This window comes from Aspergillus affinis, assembly GCF_023601865.1.
Source record: "Aspergillus affinis strain CMG 70 chromosome Unknown NODE_29_length_302309_cov_84_903329, whole genome shotgun sequence".
Lineage (NCBI taxonomy): Eukaryota > Fungi > Ascomycota > Eurotiomycetes > Eurotiales > Aspergillaceae > Aspergillus > Aspergillus affinis.
The window spans coordinates 100590-121961 of record NW_026515810.1 but is presented as its reverse complement, the minus strand read 5'-3'; the positions used below and the strand labels follow the sequence as shown (position 1 = coordinate 121961).

At 53.4% G+C, this 21372-nt stretch overlaps 6 protein-coding genes across 6 annotated transcripts; 4 read left to right on the top strand and 2 right to left on the bottom strand.

Annotated features, from left to right (window-relative positions):
- Positions 1-997: 997 nt before the first annotated feature.
- KD926_005736 (DNA repair protein RAD16) lies at positions 998-4560 on the bottom strand (the record flags this gene model as incomplete). The annotated part of the gene is made up of 11 exons (XM_053098921.1): positions 998-1229; positions 1283-1931; positions 2002-2105; positions 2155-2281; positions 2330-2376; positions 2438-2658; positions 2710-2768; positions 2819-2893; positions 2968-3076; positions 3126-3455; positions 3511-4560. 11 exons carry the CDS (start codon positions 4558-4560, stop codon positions 998-1000), a joined length of 3003 nt encoding a protein of 1000 aa, XP_052957217.1.
- Positions 4561-4835: 275 nt separating this feature from the next.
- Positions 4836-7063, top strand: rad7 (DNA repair protein Rad7, protein; the record flags this gene model as incomplete). The annotated part of the gene is made up of 6 exons (XM_053098920.1): positions 4836-4860; positions 4907-5023; positions 5078-5132; positions 5185-5212; positions 5285-5818; positions 5885-7063. The coding sequence occupies 6 exons, from the start codon at positions 4836-4838 to the stop codon at positions 7061-7063; spliced, it is 1938 nt and encodes a 645-aa protein (XP_052957216.1).
- Positions 7064-9619: 2556 nt separating this feature from the next.
- KD926_005734 (uncharacterized protein) lies at positions 9620-12619 on the top strand (the record flags this gene model as incomplete). The annotated part of the gene is made up of 2 exons (XM_053098919.1): positions 9620-9864; positions 9931-12619. The coding sequence occupies 2 exons, from the start codon at positions 9620-9622 to the stop codon at positions 12617-12619; spliced, it is 2934 nt and encodes a 977-aa protein (XP_052957215.1).
- Positions 12620-13185: 566 nt separating this feature from the next.
- KD926_005733 (nitronate monooxygenase) lies at positions 13186-14301 on the bottom strand (the record flags this gene model as incomplete). Its single annotated transcript, XM_053098918.1, has 1 exon — positions 13186-14301. The coding sequence occupies one exon, from the start codon at positions 14299-14301 to the stop codon at positions 13186-13188; it is 1116 nt and encodes a 371-aa protein (XP_052957214.1).
- Positions 14302-15178: 877 nt separating this feature from the next.
- On the top strand, positions 15179-15963 carry KD926_005732 (DNA-directed RNA polymerase II core subunit RPB11; the record flags this gene model as incomplete). The annotated part of the gene is made up of 4 exons (XM_053098917.1): positions 15179-15324; positions 15468-15526; positions 15583-15692; positions 15760-15963. 4 exons carry the CDS (start codon positions 15179-15181, stop codon positions 15961-15963), a joined length of 519 nt encoding a protein of 172 aa, XP_052957213.1.
- Positions 15964-16502: 539 nt separating this feature from the next.
- pan1 (actin cytoskeleton-regulatory complex protein PAN1) lies at positions 16503-21147 on the top strand (the record flags this gene model as incomplete). The annotated part of the gene is made up of 5 exons (XM_053098915.1): positions 16503-17064; positions 17135-17198; positions 17254-19320; positions 19396-19947; positions 20043-21147. The coding sequence occupies 5 exons, from the start codon at positions 16503-16505 to the stop codon at positions 21145-21147; spliced, it is 4350 nt and encodes a 1449-aa protein (XP_052957212.1).
- Between the last annotated feature and the right edge of the window lie 225 nt (positions 21148-21372).

The window sequence follows — 21372 nt, the reverse complement described above, 5'->3', positions numbered from 1 at the left end:
CAAGAACTAGTCTTTTTAAGTCGGGGACTACCGCATTCATTTCATGGAGCAGGAACGAGCTAGACCGATTAGCAGGTACCAGCTACTGCTAGGGAGGGAGGGGAGAGCGAGCGAGCGAGGGAGAAATAATGATGATCGGCTGCATGCGGGCAGGGCAGCCTGTGCTAAGGGAGATTATTTTAATTTTGCATATTTTTTTTTCCATACCAGCGCCCAGCATGCATGCCCGGAATTGGCATAACTGGTGTTCCACGGAAGAAGGTGGAAAGTGGACGGAGGGAAGTGAAGTGGAACCCCGAAGGTGCTCAGAATGGGATGTTCAGGTCAAGAGACGCAGGTCGCACCGAACGGACTAAGCCTAAGGACCTAATGGGACTATGGGAGTCTCATACTTGGGAACCCAACAGGCCATGGATGTCTTAAGGCGAAGGTAAATAAACGATCCTGAAAACTCCGCAACTCTGCAAGCCCCCCCCGGCCAATCATCGCCCGTCCGCCAATCACACAGTGGGTCCCGCCCGTCGGGTAACGCCCAGTGTGGCCTAGCGCCATTCGGTTTATCTTACCGTACCTTACCGAGGTTGTTCCCCGTCGCCTTGTCGCCTCGTCGCCTGAGGTGCACCACCGTCGGGTGTTTCATCGCCTGTACGGTGTAAGGTACTTGGAGGACTTACGGAGTGGTTATCTCCATCAAACCCATCGGAAATTAAACATCCCTTCGCCGGTCCGACTTGGACTGCTACACCCTACGGAGTCCTTCGTCTACGTCAGGTCGTCAACTGCCTACGGTGTGTAGCTATCAAACACCCCTCTACTCCGGAGTACGTCCTCGCGTCGTTCATGCCCGGTGGATTCAACGAGAGAATCGCCGGTCGATCTTCGCGCTCAAGGATAGTTTCTTCTATCTGGCCTTCTAATGCACATTACCTCTGCTCCTCCGTTCTGCTCCAGGTGCGGCGTACTGCCTAGTCTTTCGTCTCCTTCCTACCTCCCCCGCTCAGGATCCCCGGAACAAAAACTGCATATCCTGGGGAGTGAGCTTTTCCAGCGCCTCTCCCTGGTCCTTGTTGATCGTGCCGTTGATGAGGTTTGCCTTCTTCTCCTGCAGAAGAACGATTCGGGATTCGACCGAGTCCTCGATGCATAGTCGGGTGATAACGCAGGGTCGACGTTGACCAATACGATGGCACCGGTCCGCGCTCTGCCATTCAGCTGCCGGGTTCCACCATCTACCGGGTTATGTCAGCATTGGCCCACCAGAGAGAAGTGGGGGATCACATACGGATCAACGATAAACACCCGTGACGCCTCGACCAAATTTAGGGCGACACCGCCTGCCTTGAGGGAGACGAGAAACACTTCAACGTCCACATTGTTCATAAAGTAATCGATGGATTTCTGTCGCTGAGCCGGCGTCATCGAGCCGTCGAGCATGACGGTGTTGAACCCGGCTCGGCGCAGGCGCCACTCCACGAGTTGGAGCATCGAGGTAAACTGCGAGAAGACGATCGATTTGTGCGTCTGCTTTTTGCTCCTCAGCTTGTAAAGGTCGTAGACAAGCATCTCGATCTTTGTCGACGAGGTCCAGTCCTCCATGCGGATCCGGTTGATGATCGAATTTTTCTTGATGAACTCCTCTTCTTGCTCAATGTCCGGCTGCTCAAAGTCGATGGACAGAGGAATATGACACCGCGGACAATCGACAACCGTGTCGGCATCAAACGACCGCATGTAGTCCTTGGCACATCGGCGGCAGAACTCGTGATGGCAACGCGACCGAATGGCTTCCTCCGCCGATTCGTCGCAGATGCTGCAAACCAGTACATTTTGCCCACTGGCGGCATGTTTCTTCAAGATCAAATCGGGGTGGTTTGCAACCTGTCGCATTCGCATGATCAAACCGAAGATATTGGCATAGTTGTTCAACATCACTGTAGTTCGCGTAAGTGAGTAAGCATCAGCATCACAAATGTCAATACCACAAGAACCCTGATAACGTACCTCCACGGCTCACGTACGTGTCGAACTGCCTGGTGGAGTTAGTCATGATACTTCGGGAGAAATCACGTTCGATCTCGCCGAAGAACTCGTTGTGTAGAATGACCCTGTTATTCGTCAATGACAATCGGATTAGGGGAACAAAGCAACACCGACCGTTTGGGTGGCAGTTCCATGGAAGCTGTGTGGTCACGCTTGACACGCCTGAGCATAATTCTATCGGTGAGAAGGCGCAGCTTCCCCAATGCCTCTTTGCGGGCTTCTGCATTATCCCTTTCCGTGACTGGCCTGTATTAGAATGCGAACAACAAGTTGATGTGCAGGTCCTCACTTGGATTCAAGATCTCCTGGTTGAAGACTGAGACATGACTAAATCCGCTGCAGAGATTGTCAGTATGAGAAGACGCGAGCAGATCTAGGATGTTCTAGGATACGGTACCTGTGTCGACATTCGGTGCATCGTTTCTCGGCGTCTTGGGACCAATGAAGTTGCTGGCATTTGCACTGTTTACAGAAATAACAGGCGAATGGGCGAACTTCCAGAAATCGCAAGAGAGAGAAGAACTCGCCAATTCGATTTTGCACGGGAGTGCCGGACAGACACCATTTGTAGGTGGCTTTCAGCGCAAAACATGCGCGGGCAACACTCGTGGTGCGTTGCTGGGTGCATTAGCAACAAGAAGCCCGGCCACGAAAAGAGCTTTAGCTTACCTTGATGCTGTGTGCTTCATCGAGAATGAGTCGATGGTAATCGATGGAATGGACCACACCTGTCGCATGTAAATATCCGGACGCCAAAGGCGCACGCCGGGCGACTTACTATCCTCCTTGACAATTCCATCATCGCGGTTCCACCCTTTCCATTCCTTTCGATGGATTGACTCCAGACCAGAATCTAAATGAAAGCAATAAAATGTCAGGTATGTTCCTTTGCCCTTTATCCAGCTCGTTAGGGATATATATTCCTACAAGATATCATGATAACATCATAGGCCTGTAGATCTTTCTTTCTAAGATGTTTGACCTTAGTATTAGAATTGTGATAAACCAGAACATTCAGTTGGCCATTCGTGTATTCCTGAAGGGCAAGTCAGATTGACACCATCAATTTCACCGTTGCAACTTACCTTGATCTCGGATTGCCATTGCATTAGAGCAACCGGAGGGACTACAACAAGAGACGGTTTGCCGATCGGGTAATCTGACATGAGGAGGGAAACCGCCTGGATGGTCTTGCCCATACCCATCTCGTCACCCAAGAGACCACCTCTGTACTCTGACTTTTCCTGTTGCATCATCCAATTCAAACCTTCGAGTTGGAAGGGCTTCAGGGTTCGCGATATGCTTGAAGGTTGTTCTGCGGGCACCGGTGTTATTGGGGGCGCATTTCTTAAATCTTCCCACATCTGTATAATCAAGGGATGCTGTTTTTCAAGCTTCTTCCGCTCTTTAAATGCCTATTTATTTCGTCAGTGAGCCGGCACATTGGCTAGAAAAGCAAACTGAACTTACACGGTAGCTCATCCACGTCTGTGACGCAGTTGGGGCTTCAGATGGACCTGCAGCTTGTGTTTGTACCTGTCTTCGATTTCGTCCACGACCCCTGGTATTTGCCGTGCCCCGATTTCTAGATCCTCTCTGCGAGTATGTAGGCCTACTCTCGTTAGACGGCATTTGGGCGATTGGCCCGGAATCACTTTGGTGACTTTCATCGGCCTCCTCTTCGGACATATCTTCCGTATCGAAATTGCTATCTTCGCTGTCTGGAACAGGCGCTTTCTTTGCCGATCGGAGGGAGCTCCGAGAATTGCGCGGCGGCTGCCACTGCTCTGACTCGTCCTCATCCATACCGTCGAAGTCATCGAGCTCCGTTAAGGCGCTGTCGTCGGAATCTTGAATCTCCAATTTGGATTTCCCCACTCTTCGTCGTTTCGGGAGTGGTGCCTGATATTCTTCAAGTTGAAGGGCACGGGCTAGAGCCACGTCCGAGGCCTCGGGAGTAGTATCCTCGGTGGCGATGGCCGAGGTGGTTCTCTTGTGCCCCCTGCGCGGGTTGAGCGACATGGTGCTTGATCGTAATTCCCGGGTCCGAGCAGACGCGCTGACCCTTGTCTTCGGGCGTGAAATGTCTGATTCTGCAGGAGTCATGGCAACGCTGGTCGCTGGAGTAGTGTAATCGTAGGTCCCATCTCCAGACGAATCGCCCTCGCGATTAGACGTGGAAGATGAGCAGGAAGACGAGGGCTTCTTCAAGGGAATGGCAACTTCAAGGACCACAGGTTTCTCATCTTGACGGGGTCCGACAGCGCCAATAGGCGCAGCCACGTCTTCACGTGTGGAGTGGTGATCAGATTGGCTTGCATTGGCGGGGGCGGACGACGACTGGGCCAGTCTCAACGAGGTGCGTCGGGGCAATGACGAAGAATCTAGCGAGGTGAGGGATTTGAGTTGGTTAGCCAGATTACCAGAAGTGTATGGTCGATAACTAGAAGCCAGCGGAACTAAAAGCTTACCGGCCGCGGAGGAGGGTCCAGGCCTCGCTGCGGATGACCTTCTTGCCATGGTGCTAAGGGGGAGAAAAGAATGAACGGGGGAGATGCAGGCACCGAACCGACAAGACAGGAAGAAGTAAAGAGAGATGAAGAAATCAAGAAAGCCCAAGTTGGTGATTGGCAGGGGTGACAGACAAGGACCTGCAGGTGGCGAGGGTTGGTTCCTTACTTTGCCTTCTGCCCCGTCTCTGCCTGTCAGGCAACCGGAGGAAATCAGAGAAAGGCTTTTCAGGGCCCGGACCCAAGGAACAGCTACGTAATTGGCCACTGCCTCACAACTGGCCGATGATTTCAAACCTGTTCTTCCCAAGTACAAATTCCAAACATCTCGCGACCAGGTCGAGGCTCGCGTTAAGTGGAACGCGAATTCGCTCCGGATCTTGTGACCTCATTGGGCCTGACATCACCCATCCCGCTCTCTGTACTTGACTCTCTTTACTGTATTCTCACCTCATCCTCCACCCAAACAAAATGTATGTGTGATGATTGTCCTACTATCCCCCCGCGTCTAAATTAATTGCTAACAGCGGTTTTCTTCAGGGCGGACCGACGGCGCACCAGGAACAACAACGTTCGAGGCCCGTAAGTCCTCCTCCGACCGGCTCGCAGATCAACAAACTAACCACCCCTGCAGTCACTCTGCGCTTACCGATTTCCTTGCGGTATGAAACGATCCCCATGCGCAATTTCGCCGTTGTAATCACGTTCTCCGTCGCTGACCGACCCTTCTCCAGTCCAATAACATATCGGCTGCCCAAATTCACGATGACCATCAAAGACGCCTGAGAGAGGCCGAGCGCCAAGACACTGCGCAAACCCCTCCAGACGTCGCGGAACCTCCCGAAGATGAGAACGCTGGCGAGTCGCCTGAGCAGAAGAAGAAGCGCAAGCGAAAGGAGTCGGCTACCCTGGCCAAGATCAAACAAAGTAAGGAATTTGCTCGTCGCAAAAGTCGGCGCACTGGCGAGCCTGATGGGGACGATGACTTCATTGCAAGGGAGATGCTGCAGGAGAAGTCTCGCCCGATGCCAGGCCAGCTAGAGAATTGCGAAATCTGTAGCAAGCGGTTCACGGTCACCCCATACAGCAAGACTGGGCCCAATGGAGGTCTTCTCTGCGCAAAGTGCTCCAAAGAAGTGGCCGACGATGAAAAGAAGTCAAAGGCCAAAAAGCGTGCCGCGAGGACCGGTCGTCGTCAAAACCAGAGCAACTTGCTTGATGGGATTGCTCAGCACGGAGCTTTGAGCCTGGTTGAAATGTGTACCAAAGTGAGCATCATCCCCCAAATTCTTGACTACATGGCTGTGCGCCGCTGACTTTCTCCTCCTCCTTAGAAAGTTGCCGATAATATCAATAATATTAACGAGTTTGGAGATTTGCCGTCGCCGCTGCTACACCGTCTAAGCCAGATTCTGTCTAAAAGGAGGGCGATGACGCCGAGGACTCTAAATCTATTTCTCCGTCCGGACATGGACTCTATTGATATCTACGATTCTGCGAAGCTTGAAACCGACGACTTCCAGAAAATTTTGACATTTATGCCTTCTCTGGCCCATATCAACCTCCGCTTTGCTGGCCAGTTGAAGGACCGAGTTTTCGAATACATGCTTGATCGGAACCTCCAGATCAAGTCTTTGCAGTTGGACGCTGCCAACCTCGTGTCAGACGCATACTGGCAGCGAGTATTCCAGCGATTTGGGCCGCAACTAGAAAGCCTCAAGTTGTCCAACCTCGACTTTGCTCTGGATGATGAGAGCGTGGCCTTGATGTGTGAAAATTGTCAATCACTTCGCCATCTAAAATTGAAGCACTGCTGGAAGATGGGCGATGGTTCTCTCCAAGCCATATCGACCCTTCCTTTACTCGAAAGCTTGTCCCTGGGTTTTGTTAAGGAGATCAGGCTCGAAAACCTTCTCGAGACCGTGTCCAGGACTGGTTCGGGTCTGCGAACGCTCTCCCTGGAGGGGTTTACCAATGCGGACGATCGAGTTCTCGAAGCTATTCACGATCATTGCAGATCGCTTACCAAGCTCCGGTTTTCGGACAACTCGGTGTGCACCGACCAGGGCTTTGTCAAGCTGTTTAGCGACTGGTCAAACCCTCCATTGCAAATCGTGGATCTTTCCTCGACGCGAGACGTGGATAATAACAACCCCGACGGCCCCGAAGACGCAACTGGCCTTGCCTCTGGGGGATTCGTCGCCCTGATGAATCATTCGGGCGCCACCATTCAAAAGTTGAACATCGCATCCTGTCGCCATGTGTCTCGCGCCGCCTTCGAGGAGGTTTTCTCGGAAGAGAAAAAATACCTCAATTTGAGGGAACTCGACGTCTCGTTCCACACCACTCTCGATGATTACCTCGTCGGTCGGCTTTTCCGATGCTGTCCGGCCATCCGAAAACTGGTGGCGTTTGCTTGCTTTAACATCCGAGACGTGCAAGTCCCTGTTGGCGTCGCGTTGATCGGTGGATTGAAGGCACAGGACTCGATCCTTGTCGAAGGCGGGTTGTAGGGCAATTCGGATACGGGACGGTGTTCGAGCAAGTTCATGCAGCTGGTGAGAAACCGGGTCACCGACAAGGAAATCAACACGATCAGGAAAAGGAAAAACGGACAAGAAAAACAGGAGGGGAGGAAAGCTATTATTGTGCGCTACTGCCATCTTTCCGATCTTGGCCGCAGGCAGAACAAGAGAAACTTAATATACGTTAATATGTTAATTGATGTCCCCCGACTCTACTCCGTACACTGTAGTATTCAGCTACGTAACCGTGAATGTTCCTTTTAGCCGCGCCAGTAGTTTCTCTGGCAGACATGTGCGTTCTGCTCACTATCTGATTTGTCCCCGTTTTGAAGCTAGAAGGCAACCGGGTCTCGAGTGCAGAGCCACCTTAGTTCACGGCGTGCGGCTGGAGCGGATTTCCACGATATATACCGAGTACACATAGCATGCATATAAGAGGTACCTACGGAGTATGGACGGAGTACACCGTACATACGGTGAATAGTATAGGAGGGACTCGACCACCACGAGAGACAGGCGTGACCAATTGCAGACGTCCGAGCAGGAACAAAGGGAGAGGAGATCTGCGGTGTCATAATGTTGTCCGAAAGGAGGCGGTCGTTGGGTGCATTCAGATCGAGCATGGAGCAAGGAGGCGGGCGTCCGATCCACCGGGAGGACACTTGCCTTGTATGGAGTACTCCGGGGAGGGGAGTACCTACACTATACGGAGTACACGAATAATGTACTCAGTACATACTCTGTAGGGAAGGAGAGAGGGGGAGAGGGAAGCGATCTACGGGCTACGGAGCCTACGGTCGTCATTGTGATTGACGATTGTATAATGATCGAAGTTTGTGCCCCAGGGACCTCGGGAGTGCTGAACGGAGACTGGAGGACAGCCGGAGCGATCAGCAGCTTCCGGCTCCACTTATTCGGTCGGACAATCGTAAGATTCTTTCTTGGTCCAACCATTTCAAAAGACTCAAAGGGAGATTGCCATTAAAACTGCGGAGTACAAAAGGAAGAAAGAGAGAGAGGGAGAAAGGAAGAAAGAGAGAGAGGGAGAAAGGAAGAAGGGGAGGGGAGGAAAGGAAGGGAAAAGAAAGTGAGGGAGAAAAAAAGAGAAAGAGAAGAGTGAAAGAAAGAAAAGGTGGCCACTCGTCGGTCCATTTGAGTTTTTTTGCCCCTGATGGGTGGCGCGAAGGGGACTGATCATTTATCGGTCTGCTTCTGCTTGATTTACCCAAGACACTCTGGGTTTGACAGGTAATAAATAATATACATAGTAACCACGTACCTCCTCCTAGACACGCCGTACTCGTACAATAATAATAATCACCACCATCATCATCAGAATAATAAATTAATAATAGTAGCCCCTTTCTCCCTTCTCCCTAGACGATTCTCGCTTCATCTGGAATTCTGGACATACCATACTCCGTACTGAGTACCTAGAGTCCTTCACGGTCCGCCCGTACGGCTACCTGAGGAGGTACTATATTTGGACTGCTCCACCCTGCACAGTGCAAGGCCGTCCGAGACTTTTTTCCCTTCTAATCTTTTTATGGATGGATGGATTGAATTGAATTTGGAAAATTTTTGGTTCCAATTTTCTTTGGGAAGGGTTGGTTCGTTCTCTCTCGGGCCATCTGATATACGGAAGATTCATAGCCAGAGGAGTAGTAGTCATAGTAGTCATACGGAGAACTAAGTTGGGTCAACAGTCAACTAGTCGGCCCTCCAATTTTTTTTAATTATTTGTTTTTGGACTTTTGGTTTTTCCCCCTTCGCCTTTCATTGTTATTTTTAATGTTGATAATTATTCCTTCCCTTTCCTTTTTCCCCCAACTATTATTATCGTTTTATCCTTCTCGCTCTCTTCCTCTCATTCCTTTCACCTGTCCCCCTATCTCCGGTTCTGTTTACATTTTCCCACACTTAACGACTCCAAGAGTCTAAGAATAATCATTTTGTCTCTCCCCAGCCCCACCGCCTGTAAGGTGAGAATTTGACCGGCCGTGACGGATTTGATCGATCGGATTTATCTTATACTACTATTACCACTATACATACTACGCGCATATCTCCCATTACGGAGCGCCCGTGAGCAGAAGCTTCTGGCCACCTCGCTCATTCCCACCCCAGTCACCTCTCATTCTCCTCAGCCGCCCCTTAATGAAGCCGAGAAACCCACCACCGAACGCCTCTTTGACTCTCAGCTGTCTCTGTCTCTGCCCGCCCGTGACACTCGCTTCATTCTGGGCATCCTATTGATCAAGGCCCCACCCGACTCCTGAGATTCGAGTGGTTTCGGAACGCTGGCCCAGAACCACTAGCCCAACCCATACACACCCCTCCTCCACCCGTGGCCTTGTGTTTATGGGCGACGACTCAAACGAAAAACGCACCTACTTCGGAAAGGGGGCCCTGGTTCTTTTTTTATTTTTTTTGCCCGCTTTTTTTTTTCTATTTTTTTTTTTTTTGAAGCTACACGGAGATTGAGGAGCTGGTATAGCTCACTAATTTCCTTCTTTGAAAGTGGTTCCGGGTTCACTAGCACCGATGCCAATCAAACTCCCCAAAGGCTTTACCCGACGGAAATCGTCTGGTAATGCCCTAGAAGAGGTAGAAACACCTCCTCAGTCGTCCTTTCGAGTCTTCGAACGTCCTTCCGTCGATAAGAAATCTATGAGCGATGGCAATCTTTTGTCGAAAAGACTGAGCTCGGGACAACCTCTAGATTCACCTACGGAAGAGCAGGACAACAACATCTTTGCCACACCCCTGAATCATCCGCAAAGACAATTGTACGGCCCTCCCCCGTCCCCTTCTTCTATTGGTATGTCTTATTAGACCAGATCAACTAATCCTAGTGGTGGTAATAGGGGCGTCTACGACCATTCGTCGCCGAAACGTCGCTCAACGGACGGACCGCTTCAATCGGACAACTCATCGCCACATTCACGAAACCTCTACGATATACCGATACCTCCCATTTCCGGTGCGTTGCGGGCAGCCGGCCGGACCTTTTCTTTTGGTGGGAGATTTTCAAAGTCATCGGCACCTCCCCCGCAACAGTCTACTCCTGGTCCTTCGCGGAACAGGGCAATGACCAACAGCACGAGCAGCACCGCAACCCCACCAAAACTCCCGGACACGGAACTGCAGATTGGTCATATTGGGGACGAGTTTCACAATATGTTTGACGATATGGGGAAACGAGGAAACGTTGCCCAGGAATCGTCACGGAACGGCTCAGTGGATACGGTAGGACACCTCGACACAAACCGCCGCACGCTTCTAGGGTCAACTAACGATGCTCGTTACCAGTACTCCTCTACTCCCCCTGAAACAGGGTTCCGCAAGGACGAAAAGGTGCAGCGCCCCGCCCCTATAAACACGGATCGGTCGAAAGAAGTCGAACCCTCGCCGTACTCATGGGGTAGCCGACACTCGGAGGAGGGCCTTTTGGCCGCGGTTGATTCGCCGCACGAAGAACCTCCGGCAACCTATTCGGGGTTTATCCCATACCGGGACGGGCGACGGAAATCCCTACCTCTCTCCAACGCAGCGCCCATCACCACGACGACTCATCGTTCCCTTGAAAAGCCGGAAGGTGCAGCAGAGAAAGGCCTACGAAGGAGTGTCTTGTACCCTAGCAAGAGGGATTCAACGCCCGTTGAGGACGAAGATGCCAAATTAATCATGTCATCTCTTTACACAAGCAGGCGAAGCTCCCAATTGCCTTTCGCATCTGACCATGAGGACTCGGATGCAGAGAACGAGACTCCGCTGTTCACCAACAAGACGAGCCAGCCGGACCGGCTCACACCTCCGCCTCTGCAACCTCCAGCGCACAAGTCTCCGGGCCTGAACGACGATCACCTCGACTCTTCTATTGCGGCCCATGCACGGTTGGCTGTGCAATACGAGAATACTCAGCCACCGCCGATGCCATCCACCAACAAAGTCATGACCCCCTCCCAATTTGAGCATTACCGACAGCAGCAGGAGCTCCGACGGTCGAAGAGCGACGCTTCGAAGAGCGAGGACTCCGAAGAAAGTGATTTTGACGAAGAGGACGAGAACGAGAAGAATCGGGAAGCAGAGAAGCAACGGCGAAAGCAAGAAGCTCATCTTTCCGTCTATCGGCAGCAGATGATGAAGGTGACGGGCCAGCAATCTCCGGCGCCGTCTCTGCGGCCGGAAATGGACCGGGCAAGCAATAGTGCACCAAATCTTACCGCGCCCTTCACCCAGGGGAACAGGTCAGGAAGCGGGAAGAGTAGCGAAGGCGACGAGGACGAGGAGGTTCCCTTGGGAATCCTAGCCGCGCATGGGTTTCCAAATAGGAACCGCCCGCCCAGTCGCCTTGCAATGTCGAGCTCGATCCCAAATCTACGGGCGTCGTTCCACCAGCCCTACATATCGTCTCCCGGATCGGTCGCGGAGAACGATTCCGGCAATCGCAGTAGCCTGCCTGTCTTCGCTCGGAACTTACCCCGAGACCCCTACTATGGAGCGGGCTTGGTGAATTCGTCTAATCGAGAGTCCCTGGCCTTCGGAGGAGGCGCTGGTTCCGTTTACGGAGGACCTCCAGCTCCCGCTGGTCCCCCGCCTGGATTGCCTCCCGGAGGCTTAATCGGCGTGATTGCCACCGAAGAGCGGGCGAGGGCGATGAGGCGAAGAAGCCCAAACACCCAGGCTATGCATGACTTCAATGCTGCGATGCCTTCGGTCACAACCCATCCTAATGGTATTCCGAGGCCTTATACCATGATGAGTCTGAACCCACCCAATGTGTCTGCCCCCCAGCAAGTTACTGCCACGGAGCAAGCTCAGATACAACTTTCTCAGCAAATGTCTAGTATGATGCAGATGCAGATGCAATGGATGCAGCAAATGATTCACATGCAAGGTGGACAAGGTCCACCACCCCAGCAGGGGATGCCGATGCCGATGCCGATGCCGCCAGGCGGCCTCCCTACAGTAGCGGCCTCCCCTACCATAAGACCGTCTTCGATGCCATCCGCAGGGCCCAACAATCTTATGCCGCCCGCATTTGGCGGCGATCAGAGAACTTTCAGCCTTCTTGATCCTAACGCGTCATCCCGGTTGAACGCTTCGGCGATGCCGTATGCGTCCGGAGCGAACCGACCGAGTACCCCGGCGGGACAAGGCTATGCGCCATCAATCGCGCCGTCGGAGCGAAGTAATGTAGGACTGGCGCCTCGCTATCGTCCAGTGTCTACCCTCCAACCGGACACTACCTCGGCAGCCTATCCTCTTGCCTCCAAGCCCTGGAACGACGAGAACCAGAGATCTTCCGTCTCCATCGCCTCCCCGGCCGCTCCACAGATGCCCAAGCCTACTCCCCGTCCTATTTCCAACGGCGGAAAATCCGCACTGGCTCGTGGACCCGGCAATGGCATTGCGCAAGACGATGAAGATGACGACGAAGGGTGGGCCGAAATGATGAAGAAACGAGAAAATAAACGAAGCAATTGGAAATCCAAAAAGGAGACGTCGAGTCTTGGTGACTTATTGAACACAGTGCATTAACTCGTTCATAGATGATTTAGATCCGCGTCTTGTTCACTGAGGTTTTTCCCCTTCTCGCATGCACTTTCCAGCTCTAGACCGAGCTTTGGCGATTTGCTCTCTTGATATCTTATCTGCCCTATGTACTTGATCATCTTTCCGCTATATCTATTTCGTTCTTCTTTCTCCCTTCCTCCCTCACTCCCTTTATTTTGGGGTACGTCAGTTTGGCATCTGAAGATTTGAACTGCATCATGAATGTTTCTACCCATTGACTTGTCCGACTTGAGCAAAGGCATGGAGTTGTGCAAGGCTGGCGTTTTCCTTCATTGTTTCTTTGCCCTCTTCTTATCTCCCCCCGGCTCTTCATTTCCCACCCCCTCCCCTTTTTTTTTTGTCCATTATCAGATTTCAGAGCTCAGCGGTTGTATATTGTGTCCGAATTATTTTCATGTTGTATTGGGTAGGTATATGATAAAGTATAATATACGAACAAGCCTCGTGAGGCCACCAGGAATCTCTCCATTCATTGAACTTACGTGCTCTCTGAATTCTTTGCTTTCCTCCCCGCCGGGGTCGAATCGGCGTCATGACCCTGCAAGTCGTTGAATCGCGTCCCTTGCCTCCAGTCGTACTTGATCCAGGATCTTTGCCGCGGGCAGCGTCGCTTTTACAAGCCCAACTCCACTGCCGGCGTAGGTGGTCAACCGCCCCCGCGGACCCCATCCCGAATCGCCCTTCTCCAACTCTCCTTTATACAAACTGCGGTTCTCTTCATCATTCATGCCACATTCCGTAGCATCTGTGTAGCTTCGATTGATTACGCCGCGCCCATCATATCTTCTCGGCCAGCCCTTGATCCCTCTCACCCGATCGTATACCGTAGAACGGACAGTGCTGACCCCTCCGTCGGACGCTCGCAGGATCTCGTCCTGGTAGCCCCGGGCGATACTCGCCTCCACCGAAGCCAAGAAGCGCGTGCCCATGACGACTCCAGTCGAGCCCAAAGCCAAAGAGGCAGCGATACCTCGCCCGTCGGCGATCCCGCCCGCCGCCACCACGGCGATCTCACTCTTCCGGCGTTCTTTGAGGGCGTCGCATACCTCAGGGACTAGGGTGAGGACGGAAGCTGAATGGGCCAGACCATGACCACCAGCGTCCGCGCCCTGAACGACCAGTACATCCGGACGGAGGGCCTCTGCCGCGGCCGCCGCTTCCGCGACCGAGCCCACCTGAATCCAGACCTTGGTCCTTCCGTAGGTGGCGGCGCGCACTCCGTTCACCCAAGGAATCAGGTCTGAGGGATGGGTCTGAGGGCCAAAGAGCCACACGGCGCACGGCCTATATCGCTTGATAGTGACAACCGACATTTCGAGGTCCGCGCCCCACGTAAGAAAACCGACCCCGATGGGTAGAGTGCCGGTGCTATGAAAAACTGATCGGATCGGTGTGTCTGTCCGTTCTACGAGATGCACTGCCTCCTGGAGGTTGCGCTCTAAGTTGGAAACGTCGTACCCTGCAGCGAGAAACCCTATGCCCCCGGCGGACGAGACCGACACGGCGAGCGAAGGCATAGCGATGTTAAGCATAGGAGCCGATGCTACAAGCGGGGTCTCGGTCCAAGGATAGGTAGACTGCCAGGAGGTGTGGAAAGATGATGAAGATGAAGATGCTGGGGCAGGTGCTGATGCTGATGAAGGCATTGTTCTGATTATACTAGGTAAATCAACTAAAGTAACCAATAAGTAACCCTAATAGTAGTTAGTGAATGTAGCAGTGATGGTAAGAGTAGTAGGAGTCAATAGCGGGCAGGATGAACTATGACGATGCGGGTGAATCACGTGAGGGTCACGGGGTGCGGCAAGAATCCATCCATAGATATCGCCCGGCATCAAAGAACCTCGCCGTCAACCCTCACCACCCTTCGTTTTACCAGTCTAGACGCGCCACACGCACGTTGTTGTCCACGATTCTTTTTTGGATGTGTAGATCCTGACTATTATTAATCCCTATTTCATTTCTTTCCAGCAATATTCCTTATCTTTCCGGTCATCTGGCTGGATCGAGTCTGAACTTTTCTCACACAAAGGAACAATCCAGTTAAAGAGAACGATCTGCAAGAATTTAAGAGATCACACTGCCTTGAGATTCCCAGCCACCAGCTCCTGCGCTACATATATATTATCTTAAATCTCTTGGATATCACCTAGCTAAATTGGAACACAATGAACGCACCAGACCGGTAAGATCAGTGACACTCTTTCTGTCTGTTTGCTCTCTCTGTGGCCTCAATTATGTTCTGTTTTCATTATCATTTATCGTTTTCATCTCCCTCCCCTACCTCTCTGTCTATCTGCTTCTCTCTTTCTCTCCCAGGGCTTGGAGATGAATGCAAAGACGCAGCTTGGGGTAGGTTGCCCGAAAGGGAAAGAGAGGGCTCCGGGAAAAACAGACTCTGGTGCTACTGTTGAACCATTCTGTCTCACGCCCTTTCCTCTTTTCCTTGGCTACTACCATTTACCCCCTCCTCCCTCCACTCAGTGGCTTGTCGTGTTCTGCTCGTGTTCTTGTCCCCTGTCGATGCTTCTGAGCCCTTCCAATATGAGTCCACGTAAAGAGCCATTGCTCCCACCGGAGACGGCCTTCGCACGCTGGCGAAACGCCTGCGGCATTACTCGTAATGGTTGCCAGTCTACTGTCAGGGTGTCGCATGACCAGCAGCCCAGGTCTGCCCTGTTCCAGCTCCATGATCACTTGTTTTCTTTTTTTCTTGTCTTTCTTCCCCCCCCCCAATATCCCTCTCAGTCCCTTCAACGCGTTCGTGGATATGACAGGATATGGCACGGTGCTGATCCGTCCCCGACTATAGCTACGAGTCCTTCGTGCTCGCCAATGGCGAAAGCAAAGTGGAGATGGAAATTGACACCCGTACGTCCCTATTCTCCTGACTTTCTGTCTTCGCTCTTACTGAATTATTTTCACAGGTATTCCATCTTCAGCCATTTTCACTTTTAATAAAGAGGACCACACCCTGGGTAATTTGATCCGCGCTCGTCTGTTGCAGAGCGCCCACGTTCTCTTTGCAGCCTACAAGGTACGTTACGCCACGCGTGCGAGTGCTCTATAGCGGGGGTCCATTGTAAATAACCAGTGAGCTACAGGTTCCCCACCCTTTAGTTCCCAAATTTGAACTGCGCGTGCAAACCGACGGTGAAATCGCTCCCAAGGAGGCCGTAGTGACCGCCTGTCACGAGCTGGTTCGAGACTTGGGAATTCTTTCTCGCGAGTTTACCAAGGAGTACGAACTACGGAAGATGGTGGGAGCAAGTCAGCAGCAGCAGAACGGGGCTGCGGACGGGATTTAGGCAGTGTCTTGCCTGCAGCATTGGGCGCAGCTGGCCATGCGTCTTCTTCCTTTCTGATTCTTCGAAAAATCCCATACCCCTTTCATCTTGCTTCGAGTATGGATATGAGCTGGCTCTTTCTTTCTTGTTCCTCGTTTTCGTTATTCTTGTCCAATCTCGGTGTGGTTTTAATTTGCTCTGGCCTGTACGTATTCGGATACCTGGGACTCCTGGAATCCCAGTCGGTTTGCAGTCATATAATTTCGGGTATATCTCTCCGGGGGAAGATAGTACAATGAGATTCTTTCGAGAAGTAAAGTAATATACGGAGTAGTTACCATCGCAAGGTTCCTGTGGGTGCTGACTCAGCAGGCGACCGGGAGGGTTTAGCGTGGCTCCGCGTGCCTGGCGTCTGCCGTCATCCTCCCTCCTGAACTCCCAAGGCAACCTCTCGTCTCCTTTCCCCATTTGCTTCCGGTCGCCTGGCTTCTCCTTCTGTCCGTCGCTTCGTCAATGCCTGGATCTAGCATTCTTTGCTTGATGTCAGTGCCATTGTGGTAATGTATTCCTCGTCAAATTCCTTCCTCGGCGGCGCCAACAGCGCTCGCGGACAGCAGCCACCTTTCATGCAGCAGCAGCAACAGCAGCAATACTCGCCATTTCCGACCGGCCAGCAGCAGCCGGGCTTTGCTCCTCAGCCTACTGGTTATGGATCTCAAATGCCTGGCTCGCAGCTACAACCTCAACCAACCAGTTTCCCCGTGGGACAGCTGCAACCGCAATTCACCGGCTTCCCTGGCGCCGCTGCCCAGCAAGCACACCAGCCGGGCTTACAACCTCCGATTCCGCAGCAACCCCAATTTACAGGCTACCCTGGCCAGGCTCAAACTCCCCAGTTTCAGGCGCCGTCAAATACCGGTCTCCCTCTCCGTCCGGGCTTTCAGACCTCTTCAGCGATAGCCGACTCATTTCGAGATGGGAACGGCGCGGCTCCCCCGCCGCCCCCTAAATCCTCGGGCAACAAGATTCCCAACATCCGCCTCTCATTCATCACCGCCCAAGATCAGGCTAAATTCGAGCAACTGTTCAAGTCGGCCGTTGGAGATAACCAGACAATGAGCGGTTAGTAGGATTCCTCCCTCCCCGGCTTGGTTAGTCAAGCAGAGTGTCCTGACATTTCAACACACTGCAGGCGATAAGGCCAAGGAGCTACTCCTGCGGTCAAGGCTCGCGGGCAGGGACCTGTCGAAGATATGGTGAGTACCTGGGGAGAAGATGGTTACCTTGCCCCCTCGATGCTGATGGTCCCAGGGTCTTGTCCGACTCTACTAAGTCAGGCCAGCTGTTCTTCCCGGAGTTTGCACTGGCTATGTATCTGTGCAACTTGCGAATCACAGGCAGGGAGCTGCCCGACGCTCTCCCGGAGAAAATAAAAAACGAAGTGTCCAGTATGGTGGATATCATCTCGTTCACGGTCCCCGATACGCAACCGGAGCCTGTCTCCCGGACGAATGCCCCGAGTTTCGAGGCGCCACTGCTTGAGAACAAATCGGCTCCTCCAGCTCCTCAGCAACCGCAGCCACAACAGCCAACGAATTCGCAGCTTCTGAATCAACTCACGGCTCAGCCTACGGGATTCCCCCAGGCGAATAACTTCCTGTCCACCCAGGCCGCCTTCTCTGGCCAAAATTCGGGCCTCACGCCCCAAGCGACTGGATTTCCCGCACAGACTCAGTCACAGACCCTCCAGCCGCAGCCCACGGGGCTCATGTCCAATCCGCAAGCGACTGGCTATACCGGCCCTCGCCCGCCGATGCCGCCGATGCCTACGGGTTTCGGATCCGGACTTAGCCCCGCACAAACCGGGGGCGTACAGGGCCTGGTCGCGCAGCCTACCGGTATCCCTGGCCAATGGGGGTTTGTCAATGCACCGGCGACCGGCCTGCCCAACATTGAAGCTCTCAAGCAGCAACTCATGCCTCAACCAGGCCGCGAAGGCGGGTTTTCTGCAGTCGGACTTTCGGGAAATGCCCATATCCCTTGGGCCATCACGAAGGAGGAAAAGAAAATCTACGACGACCTGTTCCGAGCGTGGGATGGGTTCCACAAGGGCTTCATTGGTGGTGACACTGCTATTGAAATTATGGGCCAGAGTGGCTTGGATCGCCAGGATTTGGAGCGAATTTGGACATTGGCGGACCCGCACAACAGGGGTCGGCTGAACATGGATGAGTTCGCCGTTGGTATGCACTTGATCTACCGGAAGCTCAACGGATACCCGGTACCAAATCGCCTACCGCCGGAACTTGTCCCTCCCTCGACAAGGAATCTGAACGACTCCATCGGAACGGTCAAATCCATGCTTTCGCAAGATGCCGAGTCCCGTAAAGCTTCGGGCGCGTTCTTGCAGCCGCAGAAGACTGGCGTAAGCTATCTCAAGGAGCACTCTTTTCGTGGCGGCACGTCGTCGCCTGGCTTTGGTCGCAAAGATGCTACGCTTTTCAAAAACAATGACGAAGCTGCCTCTGGCTACCGCTCTAGTGCTCGCCGTCGCGTCGGTAACAACGCTCGCACTCCATCACCCGCCGCCTCGTCTCAGGCATCGGAGGAAGAACTGTCTTCCGAGCAATTGAAGAAAAAGATCCGTGAGACTCAGATTATGCTTGACGCGGTGGATTTCCAGGATGAAAATCGTGCCGAAGAAGACGATGCTATGGATCGTAGGGACCGCCGCGAAGCAGAGAGCTTGATGGACAGAACTCGACGCGTCCAGGACGAAATCGACACTCACCCAAATGCCTCCTTCCGGAACCTCGACAATGGGGCTGAACGACGAACTCTGCGACGCCAACTACAGACTTTCGAGGATCAAGTTCCTCAGATTGCTTCCGAGGTCCGTAGGGTTGAGCGGGAGATTGCCGAGACTAAACTGGAGCTGTTCCGCTTGAAGGATGCGAAGGCGCACCCCAGCAGTGCATCGAATATTGTTGGTACTGGCCCCGGTGGCACGGTGACGGAGGCCGACCGCATTAAAGCTCGCGCCCGTGCTAGGATGCAGGCTCGCGCTGCCGAGCTTGCCGGAAGACCGCCACCTGCCTCGCAAGACGATGATGGAGCAGCTGCTCGGCGTCTCGAAGCTGAGAGTGCAAACATCAAGGCGGCCAGAGAGAAGAACGATGCCATGACGCGTGATGTGGAGGACAGCGTCAAAGATTTCGCTCGCGGCCTTGAGGACAGCCTCAAAGATGAAGGGGAAAACTCGACTCGCGAGCACGAACGACGCCGATGGGAAGATGCGCTAGGCGTGGAGGATATCGTCCGTGACTTCATCTATGACTTGAAGCGTGGCAGCCGGACTGCATCAGTTCGCAAGGAGGAGTAAGTTGACTGCCGAGCCCTGCCCGTGCCCTTTCTTCCCTCGTGCGTATGATAGATGCTAACAACAATCTGCAGAACATCGAGGTCATTCCCAGTGCAGGAACAATCGTCTCCTCATTATGAATCGCCCGGTGGTAGTGCTGGAGCTGTTCGCCCCTCCCCTCCGCCATCTACCAGCTCTCCGGCATCGTTGCCCGGGTCTACACATGAAGACCGAGTGGCCGCAGCCAGAGAACGTGCGCAAAAGCGCATCGCCGAACGGATGGCGGCCGCTGGCCTGAAACCCCACAGCAATGATTCGGCGGAGACCCTTCCTCAACGTCAAGAACGCGAAAAGAAGGAGCGCGAAGAACGGCTGCGAAAAGCCGAAGAAGAGGATGCGAAGCGAGAGCAGGAACGGCAGCGTCGCCTGGCCGAAGAGCAGCAGGGCCCAGCATCGCAATCCGCCAAACCAGCTGGCAAAAAGCCTCCTCCGGCGCCGCCTTCGCGGCGAGTTCGCACCGACAGTGCGGGACAGGCTGACGCGAAGAAGCCAGCGGAAGAACCGACCAAAACGGATCAATTCGCCCAGGAACAGGCTCTCAGAGAGGAACAACAGGCGCAAGAGGACGAGAGGAAGCAACTTGAGTAAGTGACGAAAATTATTTCTACCCCCCAACATTGAACCATGTCTGCTCCTCGGCTCCCGATGATTGCGTACTTACACTACGTTGCGCGTCTAGAATCGAAGCCAAACAACGAGAAGAAGAGTATGAAAGAGAAAAGCAGGCACAGGAAGCCCGTCTACGTGCACTGCAAGAACAGGTCCAACAGGGCAAGATTAAAAAGCAGGAAGAGAAACGTCGAAAGGAGGAGGCTAGTCGACAGGCAAAAGATCAGGAATCTAAGCTTGCGGCCCATCAAGCTGAACTTGAAATGGCTCGAGAGCGAGAGCGACAGCTTCAATTGGAACTGGAAGCTATGGAAGAGCAAAGTTCTTCCGACGATGAGGGTCCGGCCAACGTTACGCCACAGGACAGCACACCGACACAGAGTCAAGTTCTCAACACGGCAAACGCTTCCTCTCCCCCGGCCACTACCGAGCCAACAGCCCAGGACGTTCCTAGCCCTGCTAGCTCTCCATCCAGTGGCCGCGCTGGACCGGCAGCCCTGAACGCGGACGCTGAATCAAAGAACCCCTATTTCAAGAAGATAAACCAGCCCGCCGACGGCCAGGCCGCTGTCACCTCCCCCAAAGCCGACGCTCCGTCTACCAACCCTTTCCACCGTCTGACCCAGCAGCAAGAGACTGCCAAGCCAGCATTCACCGCACCAGGTCCATTGGAGCGGAAGTCTCGAGCGCGTCCTGAAGATGATGATGATTGGTCCGCGGCAGGCTCGGAATTCGGCGACTCCTCTGACGATGAGGACGAACGGGCAGGCGGCGGTAGCGCAAAGCAACTTGCTAGCATCCTGTTCGGTACTATGGCACCTCCGCGACCCCTCTCTGCCATGGATGATAAGTCTCCTTCCAAATCGTCCACCCCTGTGCAGGATACCCCAGTGGTGCCTGAACTGGAAACCGAACCACTTTCCGCCCCTGGCGCCCCGCCGCCTCCCCCTCCGCCACCACCAGCTCCCGCTCCGGCGGGTGACTTTGGAGCGCCCCCTCCACCGCCTCCTCCGGGAGCTCCACCAGCTCCCCCACCTCCTCCGCCAGCTCCTCCCCGCGGGGGCCCAAGTGATCGCGGTGCCTTGCTAGCTTCCATTCAGGCAGGAATGGGACTAAAGAAGGTTCAGACAAACGACCGGAGTTCTAGCTCGTCGGCAGGTCGGGTGCTGGGTTAAAAGACTCCATCGTGGCCTTCGATTAGCAGCGAACGCTCCCACTGTCGGCGACAGTAGCTTGCCAACAGATAATGTAACTGCGTCCATAATATATGTTTTTATTTTTATCTGCACATCTTCTCTAAGTTCAATCTTGTTGTATTTCGCCTATCGAGGTGTCGCCATTTTCTTTATGTAGAAAGAATCTTTTCAAATAATATTCCAGAGGCGGTTTTATTCCATGAT